Source organism: Chiloscyllium plagiosum, chromosome 38 (assembly GCF_004010195.1).
Source record: "Chiloscyllium plagiosum isolate BGI_BamShark_2017 chromosome 38, ASM401019v2, whole genome shotgun sequence".
Taxonomy (NCBI): domain Eukaryota; kingdom Metazoa; phylum Chordata; class Chondrichthyes; order Orectolobiformes; family Hemiscylliidae; genus Chiloscyllium; species Chiloscyllium plagiosum.
This window is the reverse complement of record NC_057747.1, coordinates 26,524,108-26,536,334: the sequence shown is the minus strand read 5'-3', so window position 1 is coordinate 26,536,334 and position 12,227 is coordinate 26,524,108. Positions and strand designations below refer to the sequence as shown.

Below are 12,227 nucleotides of genomic sequence, written 5' to 3'. Positions count from 1 at the left end.
ACAGGGTCCAGATTTGATTTGATTTGCTATTGTCACGTGTACCAAGGTACAATGAAAAGTGTTGTCTTACATGTGTGTGTATTCAAACTTTTATATCTTCTGCACAATGGAAGAGGAAGGAAGAGAGTATAACTGGGGTGGGAAGGGTCTTTAATTTTATCTTTCTAAGCAATGGAAATCCAGAAGATGAATAACTTTCATAATAGCAGTGTTCCATGAAAAGTGAATAAAACCAGGCAATGGGGAGTATTCCATCACTCCTGATTTGTGCTTTGAAGGTGGTGGACAAACTTTCAGAAATCAGGGGGTGAGTTACTCACTGCAGTATTTCTAGCCTCTGACCTGCTCTGTCTATGTGGTGAGTCCAGTTGAGTTTCTGATCAATGATAACCCCCCCAGAATATTGATAGTGGGGGATTCAGTGATTGCAATACATTGAATGTCAAGGGGCTGTGGTTAGATTGTCTCTTATTGGTGATAGTCACACCCTGGCATTTGTGTTGTGTGACTGATAATTACCACTTGGCAGCCCTAACCTGGATATTGTCCAGATCTTGCTGCATTTGGACATGGATTGCTTCAGTGTCTGAGGAGTCGCAAATGGTGCTGAACATTGTTTCACTATCAGCAAACATCCCTACTTATGACCTTATGATGGAGGGAAAGTCATTGAAGTAACAGCTGTAGATGGTTGGACCTAGGACACCACCGCGAGGAACTCTTTCAGAAATGTCCTGAAGCTGAGATGACTGACTTCCAACAACCACGACCATCTTCCTATGTGCCAAGTATGACTCCAGCTTGCGAAGAGTTTGCCCATTAATACCAATTGATTCCAGTTTTCCTAGGGCTCCTTGACGCCACATCCGGTCGAATGCAGCCATGATGTCAAGGGCTGTCGCTTTCAGCTCACCTGGAGAATTCAGCCCTTTAATCCATGTTTGAACCAAGGCAGCTGCCTGGCCCGAGTGTAACCCAAACTGGGCGTCACTGAGCAGGTGTTGCTTGTTGGCACTGTTGATGACACCTTTCATCACTTTATTGACGATCGACTATTGTCTGATGCAATGGTAATTGGCCAGGTTTTGTCCTGCTTTTTATTTACAGGACATTGTCGGGTAGATGCCAGTAACTGTACTGGAACAGCTTGGCTAGGGGAGTGGCAAGTTCTGAAGCACAAGCCTTCAGTATTATTGCCAGAATGTTGTCAAAGCCCATGTTCTTTGCAGTGTCCATTGCCCCCAACAGTTTCTTGATATCATGTGGAGTGAATCAAATTGGCTGAAGACCAGTATTTGTAATGCTGGGAACCACTGAGGTGGATCACCCACTCAGCACTTTAGCTGAAGGTTACTGTGAAAGCTTCAACATTATCTTTCTAAGCAATGGAAATCCAGAAGATGAATAACTTTCATAATAGCAGTGTTCCATGAAAAGTGAATAAAAACCTCCAAACTTTCATCATAATTTTGGAGGTGATGTAAAAGCAGCAGCAAAAAACAAATGCTATTTTGTTGGAAGAAATTCTATCAGGCCATGGACCTTATCTTCAAGACACAAATTAAAACTTTTTTTGTGACTAGCCTCAAAAATCCGAGATGACTTACTAGAAATCTTCATTCGCAGTGTTTATTATTCAACAGAACGTAAATGGTTAAGAAAACATACTAACCTATCAATCCATATGACAGGAACTTATTTACAGATGTAAGTGCTAATCCTGTGATCGGTCCAGTAGTATCTTCTGATCTGATTACCTCCAGGAAAGGTCGAAGGAAAACATTTGGTTCTATTTCGGAGAGGTCTGCAGAAGAAAAAGAAAGCAAGTTTAATACTAATGTTTTTGTCATCAAATTGCAGGTAGCATTAAGCGTAAGCACTCCTATATTGGAATAAATAATAAACACACTTTTGGACATGTACTCTGCTCATTCAGTTTCTCTTTAATTCAATTTTGGGATTGAGACTTCAGTACCAGACTTTATGTAGCTATTACATAGTGTTTGCCTTAATTTTTCTTCTGACAAAACTTTTTTTCTGAAGTGATTTGCACAAGTGTATAACCACAACTTAAAAATATATTTTTTAGGTAACCTTTTGAAATGAGTGGTTAACACATGGGCACACACAGCAAGCATGCTTTATCCACCAAGATCCCACAAACATTAATTAAATAAATCATTTAAAGTACTTTCATAAGTGATAAAGGGGAGCTGCAAGCTAGCAAACTGGCAGGGTGCCTTGCTCGATAAATTTGTACCATTAGATCATTCAAATCCACCTGAATCCCTCAAAGGCTCAAAAAGCGTCTCCAATTCAAAGCTTGTTTGAAAAACCGTGCTTTCAGAACTGTTGAGTGGTAGCACGGTGGCACAGTGGTTAGCACAGCGCCAGAGACCTGGGTTCAATTCCCGTCTCAGGCGACTGTCTGTGTGGAGTTTGCACATTCTCCCCGTGTCTGCGTGGGTTTCCTCCAGGTACTCCGGTTTCCTCCCACAGTCCAAAAATGTGCAGGTTAGGTGAATTGGCCAGGCTAAATTACCCATAGTGTTAGGTGAAGGGGTAAATGTAGGGGAATGGGTTTGGGTGGGTTGCGCTTCGGCGGGTCAGTGTGGACTTGTTGGGCCGAAGGGCCTGTTTCCACATTGTAAGTAGTCTAATTTACTCATTGAGGTCATCAACAACAGGCTGTACCGGAGTACAAGACCATTACAGACACTGAGCTAAAAACAGAGGATATTTGGACAGGAAACCAAAAGTTTGGTCAAATTGGCAGGATTCAACAAGTGGTCTTTCATGAGGAAAGCAGGGTAGTGTCACAGAAAATTAGGGAAGAAATTTCAGAGTTTAGAACCTCAACAGCTATCAGTGATGAAATGATACATTTTTTTTCCTCTGAGTGTCATGAATCTTTGGAATTCTATATTTAAGACAGAGGTAAACTGATTCTTGATTAGAAAGGGGCTGAAAGATTATTGCAGTTAAGTGAGAATGTCGAGTAATCACAATCGCCATGATCTTATTAAATGACAGAGCAGGTTTGAGACACCGATTTTTACAACCTGTGTTAACTATTTTAAAAGGAGCAGAGTCTTGAAAACAGTGGCTGGTTCAAAAGGAATGATTTTTACATAAAATTGAAAAGTACAGTATATGCACCTGTTAAAAATAAAATGTTTATGTACGAAAAGTCATTTGCATCAAAAAAATTTACATGGGTATATTATTCCATCCATTGTCTTTTTAACGTACAGTACATAATAGGTTATCTTTGAAAAACAACTTCAATTTCAGAATTCTCGCAATCTTGCGGTGTAAACGAGCTTTATCTTCCCCAGAGGGGTTACTGGCATTTACATTTGGAGACGTCAGCAGTCATGGGGTTTGAACTTTGCCGCAGCAAACGTCCCTGCCCCAGAAGAGTACGAGTGAATAACAGATGTGTTCTGGTCCATTAATTTGTGTGGCATTTAAAGCAGTTACATACCATCAGCAGTGATTTGCTGTCTAGACCGCACCTGAACAATCTGTCAGTAAACACTGTCATATTCAAATTTGATTCAAAATTAGATGTGATTCCCACTAATATTTCAAGACGCAACAATGATATCAGAATTCAGTTAAGATTATCTGTTTACATCTTATGTATGTCATAACAATAACAATTACATCATTATGTGACATGGGGGTAGAACGAGGCAGAAATTCTGAAACAGTTGGCAAAGTGATGTCCAATGGCACAATACAGAAGGCCTGAGGGCTTCAGAAAAGACCAATTAGATGCAGGGCTGTGTTTGGAACCTTTCAAACGCCAATTTACTGAAATCAGCTGTACATCAAGATGACAGTTATTTCAAGTTGCAAAGAGTGTGAGAATGAAACATGCAGTCACTGTCTGATCTTCAAATATTGCAGCAAGACCTAAGCAATGAGAGAAAAAAAGTGCCCTCCAAAATGAAATGGATGCAACAGCATGCTAAGATCATTATGAAAACAAAATGCTGTTAAAAAGGTCATGCTTTCAGAGAAGCACAGGTTAATGTGACTAAAGCAATGCCACAGTTATCAATTCAGCAGAGGCAAAGAAATGCATGACTAGAGGAAAACAATTCTCATTTGATACAGGAAATGGCAGAGACTAGTTGAAAAGTTAGAGAACTTCTTGCAAGCACTAACTCTCACATACACCTAATTATACCAAATAGGATTCAGATGTATTTGTGCATATATATTTTTACATGCAATTCACGCGCACTCAGTGTTTTCTTTCCTCTTTTTATTACCTAGGAAACAGTTATAGATATCATGGTTGACAGTGCAATAAACACAATGCATTTACAGGAAATAAATAATCTGGGATGCTTTTGAAGGTAAGAGCCGTGAACTATAATTCTGTGAATGAATCAAAGATGTAAATTTCAACAGACAACTCACAGTGCCGCCCCACCTCCTGCTCCCAAGGAATGTTAACTTTGTATTGCAGCAAGGCATTTTAATAAACAGAATTCAACATACATTTTTCAGGTTATTGTCAGAAGAGCTAGACTATTCAAGAATTGAATGTGAAAATACGGTGTCAAAGTAGTGAAGAGATGAACTCAGTAATGATTTTCCTACATCAATTCTATTGGCAAAGCCTTTCACCATAGACTTGATTTTGTTACTAAATACAGAGTTTAAGGTCAGCTCTTGAGTTTATTGCAAAATATCTTGATGTGTGTAGTGTTGAGAAGCAAATATTGACATTAGTTTACAAACCATGCCAGCAATTAATCTGTGAACTTTGCATTCAACATAGCACCACTGTCATCTCTGAAGATATTTTTCATTAATCTATACACTTCCTAGGTTGAGATAGTAAAGAGTTAATTTGCTCTGCTGACCTGCAGGAAATTGAATGTCCCGAGACCAGGGTGAAATGTCTCTGTTTTACAGGTAGAATGTAAGTGAATTTACATTCCCATCCCTTGCCATTCAGAGCCATTTATATGGCCATCTCCTATTAGTTAGAGTAATTTACATTTGCATCATCTCCTATTCAGAAATCAATCAGAAATTACAGTTGGAATTATGACTACTCCCTGTAGTTAAGAAATGATTCACAACAGATTTGATTATTAAGGGATGATTTACATTACATTACTTCTGGAAATGATGAGACCACTACATTGATGAGTCTTGAGTGGCATGTGACTGTGGAGGAATGGCTGAGGGTTGTCTTGTGGGCGTTACTGACTGTAAGGTGAAACTCTTGAACTGTATAAATAAAAGACTGTTTCCTTTGTGAAGGGAGGTTCTCAACATGCTTCGCAAGCATGATGAAGAGTGCTAAAGAGTTTGTCCACAGCTTGTACTGTACTGTGCTTAAAATTTTGGTTGTTCACAGAAGTTGGCATGTTGCAGTTGCATCAAGTGTGTAAGAATCTCAATGAAAAAAAAATAACAAGGTAACAGTAATAAAATTGGATATCTCAGTCTCAAACTCCATGAGCTGGCAGATAAAGTCAGCTTTTCGCCACTTTATGTAATTCCTTCACCTGTGCACTGAGGTATTTCTTAATTTGTAGGTATGCAAATAATGCCATCCAATCATGAACACAGACAATCCTATACTCCAGACAATTTAAAACAAACTTAAAAATGCTACAAATACCCAGTAGGCCAGTGATACCCAATCTGTCAAGTATTTCTCTTTTTTTTTTCTCCTGACAAATATACGAATTGGGAACAGGAATAGACTATTTGGCCCCTTGAGCTTGCTCTGCCATTTGGTAAGATCATAGCTGATCTGACTGGAGAATTAACTTCATCTTTGCATCTAACACCGATATTCTTTTGACTCCTTTGTCAGTCAAGATCTATTTCTAACATAAAAATACTCAATGCATCAGCCTCTCCCATTCTTGGGGAAATTAAGCTCCACAGACCACACAAGTCTAAGAAAAATCTTCCCCACACCCTCATCTTAAGTGGGACTCCCTTCATTGCTGAACTGTGTCCCCTAATTTGAGACTCACCCATAGGGGATATGTTCTTTCAGCATTCATGCCCTCAAGTCCCTAAGCATCTAACTTGATTCAATAATATCACCTCTGAAATTTCTCTCCATTTAAATAATAAGGGTATATGACAACATGGTAGTCATATCAATGGACAATAACCCAGAGGCCAGGAAAATACTTGCAGAATGAAGATCAAATTCTAAGGCAGTTGGTAGTACTTAAATTCAATTAATAATCTGGATAATAAACGCAGTCCCAGCAATGGTGACTATGAAACTATAACTGATAGCTATATAAAGTCAATCGGTTCACTAATGTTCTGTAAGGATGGGAATCTGCTGTCCTTGTGTGGTTTGGAGTTACAGCAATGCTGTTGACCTTTAACTGCCCTCTGAAATAGAATAGAAAAGCATTTAGTTCACACATTTGGGGATGGGCAACAAACACTTGCCTTGCCAGTGACACCTACATTCCATTGAAGAATAAAAATATGAGCATACTGATTCGCTTTTTTCAGAACTCTACATGTTTCTCTTTTAAATAATTCAAAGGCACTGATGGATTGAGCTATCATTGGCAGAGAGCTATCTTCTCATGCTGTACAAAATGGTGTCTCTTTTTTCTAAGTATTTTTCTTGCATCCTAGTTCCTTTGGGTACAAGATTAAAAGTTTCAACTTCAAATCTCCTTTTAGCAATGCTTAAATCTAAAATTGCTTCAAACGAGTGTTCAACTTTCTGCTTTAATCAACCCCACAAAATTTCCAGTAAAATCTCAGGAAGATAAATTATTTTAAAGAAATAAAATTGAAACACTTTTGCACTTGGCTTCATTTATTTCGGGTTTTCAACATCAGATTATAAAATAGGCTATGAAAAACGTTGCGACAATTCAAAACGAGGAAGTATTACAAAGCATTTAAAACAGAGGTAGACCATTCAGTCCAAAAGTTCCATGTCAAGTTTGTGCTGCACATGAGCCTTGTCCTACACTTTATATTGCCCAACCAAAATATCCTTTAATTCCTTTCGCTCTTAGATGCTTGTCTCAACTATGCACTACAGTAGCAACTTCTAACCATTCTGTGGAAAAATGTGTTTTTTTTTTCTGAAGTTGCTTTTTTGCATTATTAGTGATTATCTTATATTTATGTCCCCAGTCTGGTATTGCTCTGAAGTGAAGCCATCTTTAGAACCCATTAAAACTCTTTCATAACCTTGAAGCCACCTATCATTAAGTCAACCCTCAAATCTTCTCTTAGGGGCAGCACAGTGGCTCAGTTGTTAGCACTGTTGCCTCACAGTGCCAGGACCCAGATTTGATTCCAACCTCGGGCAACTGCCTGTGTGGAGTCAGCACATTCTCTCGGTGTTTATGTGGGTTTCCTCTGGGTGCTCTGGTTTCCTTTCACAGAGCAAAGGTGTTCAGGTTAGGTGAATTGGCCATATCGTCAAGGGATGTGGAGGCTAGGTGCATTAGTCAGGGCTAAATCTAGACTAATAGGGCAATGGGTCTGGGTGGGTTACTCTTCGGAGGGTCGTTGTGAACTTGTTAGGCCGAAAGCCTGTTTCCACATTGTAGGGATTCTAATTCTAGAGATTTTAATTCTATATAAAAAGAGCCAGGGCATGACCATACTTTCTTGATGGACAGAACCATTCATTTCTGGTAGCAATCCAGTAAACCTTACTTGTGCAAAGCTGTTTTCATTCTTCCTCCCTTTCTGGTTTCAAATCTCTTGTGGTGTTGCTCACAGACAGTCTGGTATTTGAAGCACGGTCATGATGTTCAGCTGCTAAGATGAGCTATCTTGAACCTGGTCTTTCCCTTTAGGGCCACCGCTCAAGTACTCACTGTGATAAGTGCTCTAAGTAGGCAATCCACATAATTGTAGCTAGTTATAAAGTGAAGTCAACTGGAAAACAGTTGCAGCTGCTCAAAGACTGAAACTGAAGAAAAAGTAAGAAGTTTGCTAATCACAAACTTCATGTTTAGAAATACCACAGCAAAAAATCTACAAAGTACATTCTCACATATGCAACCATGGACATTCTCTATTTTCAAGGTTTTGGCCGAGATGGATGTCTTTCAATGAACTTGTATTGCCCTTGTCATCTTTGGCAGTCCCTCAGCATTGAGGATAACTTGCTTCCATTTTGGTTCAAGGATTATAAAACAGGTGACAAGCCCAATGCACAACTTGCTGATGCTGCCATAGGGGAAAACAGTGCTTACAGGGAAGAAAATTGAGATTTTCACAAGTTTTTGTGTTTCCCTTCAGCATCTCCTGTTTTCTTCTGCATGCTCTCAAAGCATCACAAAGACATGTCAATGCCTTCCTGAACAAAATAATTTACTAGTCAGTGAATTCAGTCAGCAGAGCTGTTTGATCCATCCAGGAATGCTGAGGACATCCCTAAAGCATTGCTGTTTTAAATCCCGCACTGAAACTGAAGAAACATTTATCTTTTCAAAGACTGACCAATTACATACAATATAAAAAAATACTCTAAGTCAGTTACTACAATAAATTGCTACAAAAAAATGCCAAAACAAAAACTGACCTCTGTTGCAAAAAGGTTAATGTTGGAGATTGCATTAGATTCGATCCAATCTAATCATGTCACACAGTCTTGGTAGGAGAATCAAAGAGTCCAGTTCGAGACCCCAATTGCAGAAGCCCCTCGCTCTTGATCAAAATAATTACCAAGACAAACTTATAGCTATCACCATCATGCAATAAACTGCATACTGTTAAGAAAAGGGGCTCTTCTTAGCCAAACAGAGCCAAACGACTGCTAGCCAAACAGAGCCATCAAGTCACTTAATTAGTTTAACGTGGGCTTCTTACAGTGTACTCTTAGTGTCCCAACCTCTGGGCCACAAAGCCAGAATTCAAATCCTACCTGCTCCAGATTTGAGTCACAACTTACCTGAACAAGTTGATTAAAAACATTTTAAATATCTCAAGTTAGGATCTTGTGGTGCAATAGTAGAATTGGGTTTGAAGTCCTACCTGTATCTGTACCTGTAATGTGTCTGAACACGTGGTTTAAAAAACAAAAGAAAAGCACAAGAGAACAGCTGTTGAATAAATCTATTTGACCCAGGAGAAATTATTTTCAGAAGACAAGTTAATTTGCCATTAAGAACATCACCCCTTTAAGGATACACAGGAAGTCAGAGAGCAGCAGATGTTTGAGCAAAGAAGCAATCAGTACAAATTATGGAAAGTGTGGCAGGGCAAAAAGCAGTACTCCAGACTGAAACATTCACCTCAGCTAACAGTTAAGAGGCACAGAAAAGATAGCATGGGCAAGTAACAGTAAAAAGATTATTTCTTTAGAGAAGGGTCTATAGGGACAGTCTTGAATCAAGGTTTGGCTGGAAAGCAAATAATGTGGCACTTTTGGAACAAAGTTCAATATCCCTATAGGCATGGCAGATGTGGCTAAAGACCAGACAATATAAGTTTAAGATAGGGAGAAAGTGGTTTAGAGGAGGTCGGAGTAAGAGATTTTTCATCCACAAGATGGTAGAAACAAGAAATGAGCTGCCTAAGAGGATGGTGGAGGCAGGTACTCTCACAACATTCAAGAAGCACCGAGATGAACACTGAAAATACCAGGTCACAGTGAGCTGTGGACCAAGTGCAGATAAATAGAATTGATGTTTTTTGGTCAGTATAAACGCAATGAGCTAAAAGGTCTGTTTCTATGCTGTAAGAGTCTACAACACTGACTCTAAAACTTTAAATTAGTGTGTAAAGGACCAGGCTGGAAAGGACAGGGAGAAGAGAAAGAAGTACTTACCAATCACAAGCATCCCACCACAGTGAACAAACACACTCAAGGCATATAACCTTGAGGGAAGTCAAAGGCCATTAAATCAATTTAGAATGCGGCTGCAGCATCAGGAATATCACAGAGCCGATTTATGTCGACACGGGGAATATTTCAAAAATTTAGAATAGACTCCAAAAGTTTAAAACAAATTTAAGACTGTGAGAACATCGGGAGATGCATAATTTGGTGAAAAGATTTATTAAGGTCCCAGCCATAAACATTGATTTTGTAAAATGGGAACAGAGAACTCTGTAGTGTATTATGCCATAAATGATGCGAAAATATCCATTTTGCCTATCTACAAGCAGAAAAACTCAATTTCACCTGCAGAGAGAAAGCTACCATTTTGTTTGCAAGAAATGCAAGAAACCTCCAACAAGCTGTAGAGATATTGCATTACTAATGAATAGTGTTAGGACTTTATTACAAGAAAATAGTACAGCACCACTATAATCAAGTTTAAAAGCTTGAAGAGACTTCAAAACAAGGCAATTTAAACAATATTGAGATTCTACAAAACTAAAGGCTTAAAAGCCAACAGATTGCAAACAGCATTGAGATACTGCAAATGTAAAATAGCTTTATACGATAACAGAGTGCATCTTGGTGCGAATGCAAGTGTCTCTTATTAAAATCACTCGTGGTTCATCTACTTAAACTGTTAACCGAACAGGCTCTTTACTTAGTAAGATGGCAGGACTCCATCCCAACACAAGCTGCCAGTGATTAGTTTCACAATTCTCACAAGATAGGTGCACTGTTTGAAAAACCAATGAGACAATTTAAAAACAAAATGACGACAAGTCAACTGAAAAAGAGAGGCGAGGGGGGTGGAGGGAGGTGAGGGGGGTGAGTGGCGCAATCAAAGGACTGTGGAAGGGATCTGTCCTTGCAGAATATATCCTCTTTTCAAATGAAGGGAAATGCTTTCTCCATCCAAACTGTACAAAACAGAGGAAGAGCTAAGTTCATTAAGTAACTGAATACAACATTTTTCTTGCTTGGGAAACAACAGGAATTTGCCATTGTAACCTGAGATATAACGAAGAGATTAGTATGGAAAAGTCAGCAACATCACCATTCAAGGCAAAAATTTCTTGAAGTGACAATGCTGAACTTCTATTCCTCTATTCTCTCCACCACACCCACACTTTAGATAAAAGACCAAAGAACTGTAGAGCACAGGAACAAGCCCTTCGGCCCAACAAAGCTATGCTAATACATGATACCTTTCTGAAGTGAAAACCTTTTGCCTCTAAGATCATCTTGATGAGGCTGGAGCAGTTCATAGACTTCGCCCACAACTTTTACCTCAAATTCAGTTGATCCATCTCGAACACTCCCCCTTTCTTGACTTCACCATTACCATCTCCAGTGACAGTCTTCAGACAGTCGTTTACTACAAATCCACAGATTCCCATAACTACCTGTGCTGCATCTCCTCCCACCCAAGAACTCCATCTCATTCTCCCAACTCCTCCGCCTCCACTGCATCTGCTCGGACGAGGAGCATTCTACTCTTGAGCATCACAGATGCCCACCTATTTCGTACAACAAGCTTTTCCTCCCTCAGTCACCCAGAAAGTCCTTTGCCGCACGACCTCCATTCCTCCTCGTTCCACTGCTCTAAACCCCCCTAATGCAATAATGACAGAATTGCCTTTATCCTCACCTATCATCCCACCGGTCTTCACATCCAATACATCATCCTTAAACACTTCCACCAACTCCAGCTAGAACCCACCATCAAGAACAACTTCCCCTCCCTACCCCTCTCTGCCTTCCGCAAGGACAGTTCCCTTCCACAGTCCTTGGATTGTTCCACTTTCCCCACCGACCGTCTCCCTACCCCCTTTTCTCCACCTCCTGATACTGCCTAGCTTGCTGTGTTCTTCGAGCCTCCTGCCTGTCTACTTTAGATTCCAGTATCTGTATTTTTGTCTCTAAACAGCTTTCTGGATTAAGGCAATTCAAAATGTAATAAAAGCAAAGTATTGCATATAGTGGAGATCTAAAATAAAAACAAAAGTGCTTGAACGACTTATTGATTCTGGCAACATATGTGGAGAGAGAAGCAAAGTTAATGTTTTGAGTCCAACCTGAATTTTCACAATGAGATAATATACATCACAGGGAACTCAAAATTCATCTCATATTGTGAAGAGACAAACTGGACTTTGAACATTAACTTGGTTTCTTTCTCAAGAGATGCTGTTAGACCTGCTAAGTTACATTAAAGCACAACAGTTATAGAGTCATAGACATGTACAGCATGGAAACAGACCCTTCGGTCCAACCTGTCCATGCCAACCAGATATCCCAACCCAATCTAGTCCCACCTGCCAGCACCCGGCCCATATCCCTCCAAACCCTTCCTATT

At 39.6% G+C, this 12,227-nt stretch overlaps 1 protein-coding gene across 12 annotated transcripts in view; it reads right to left on the bottom strand.

Annotated features, from left to right (window-relative positions):
• The window catches only part of gbf1 (golgi brefeldin A resistant guanine nucleotide exchange factor 1), a 289,880-nt gene that overhangs the window by 131,699 nt on the left and 145,954 nt on the right, over positions 1 to 12,227 (bottom strand). For all 12 annotated transcript variants that reach the window (XM_043679174.1, XM_043679176.1, XM_043679179.1 and 9 more), the window contains one exon: positions 1,673 to 1,804. In XM_043679174.1, the coding sequence (XP_043535109.1) occupies positions 1,673 to 1,804 (132 nt within the window). The remainder of the gene's footprint in view (positions 1 to 1,672; positions 1,805 to 12,227) is intronic.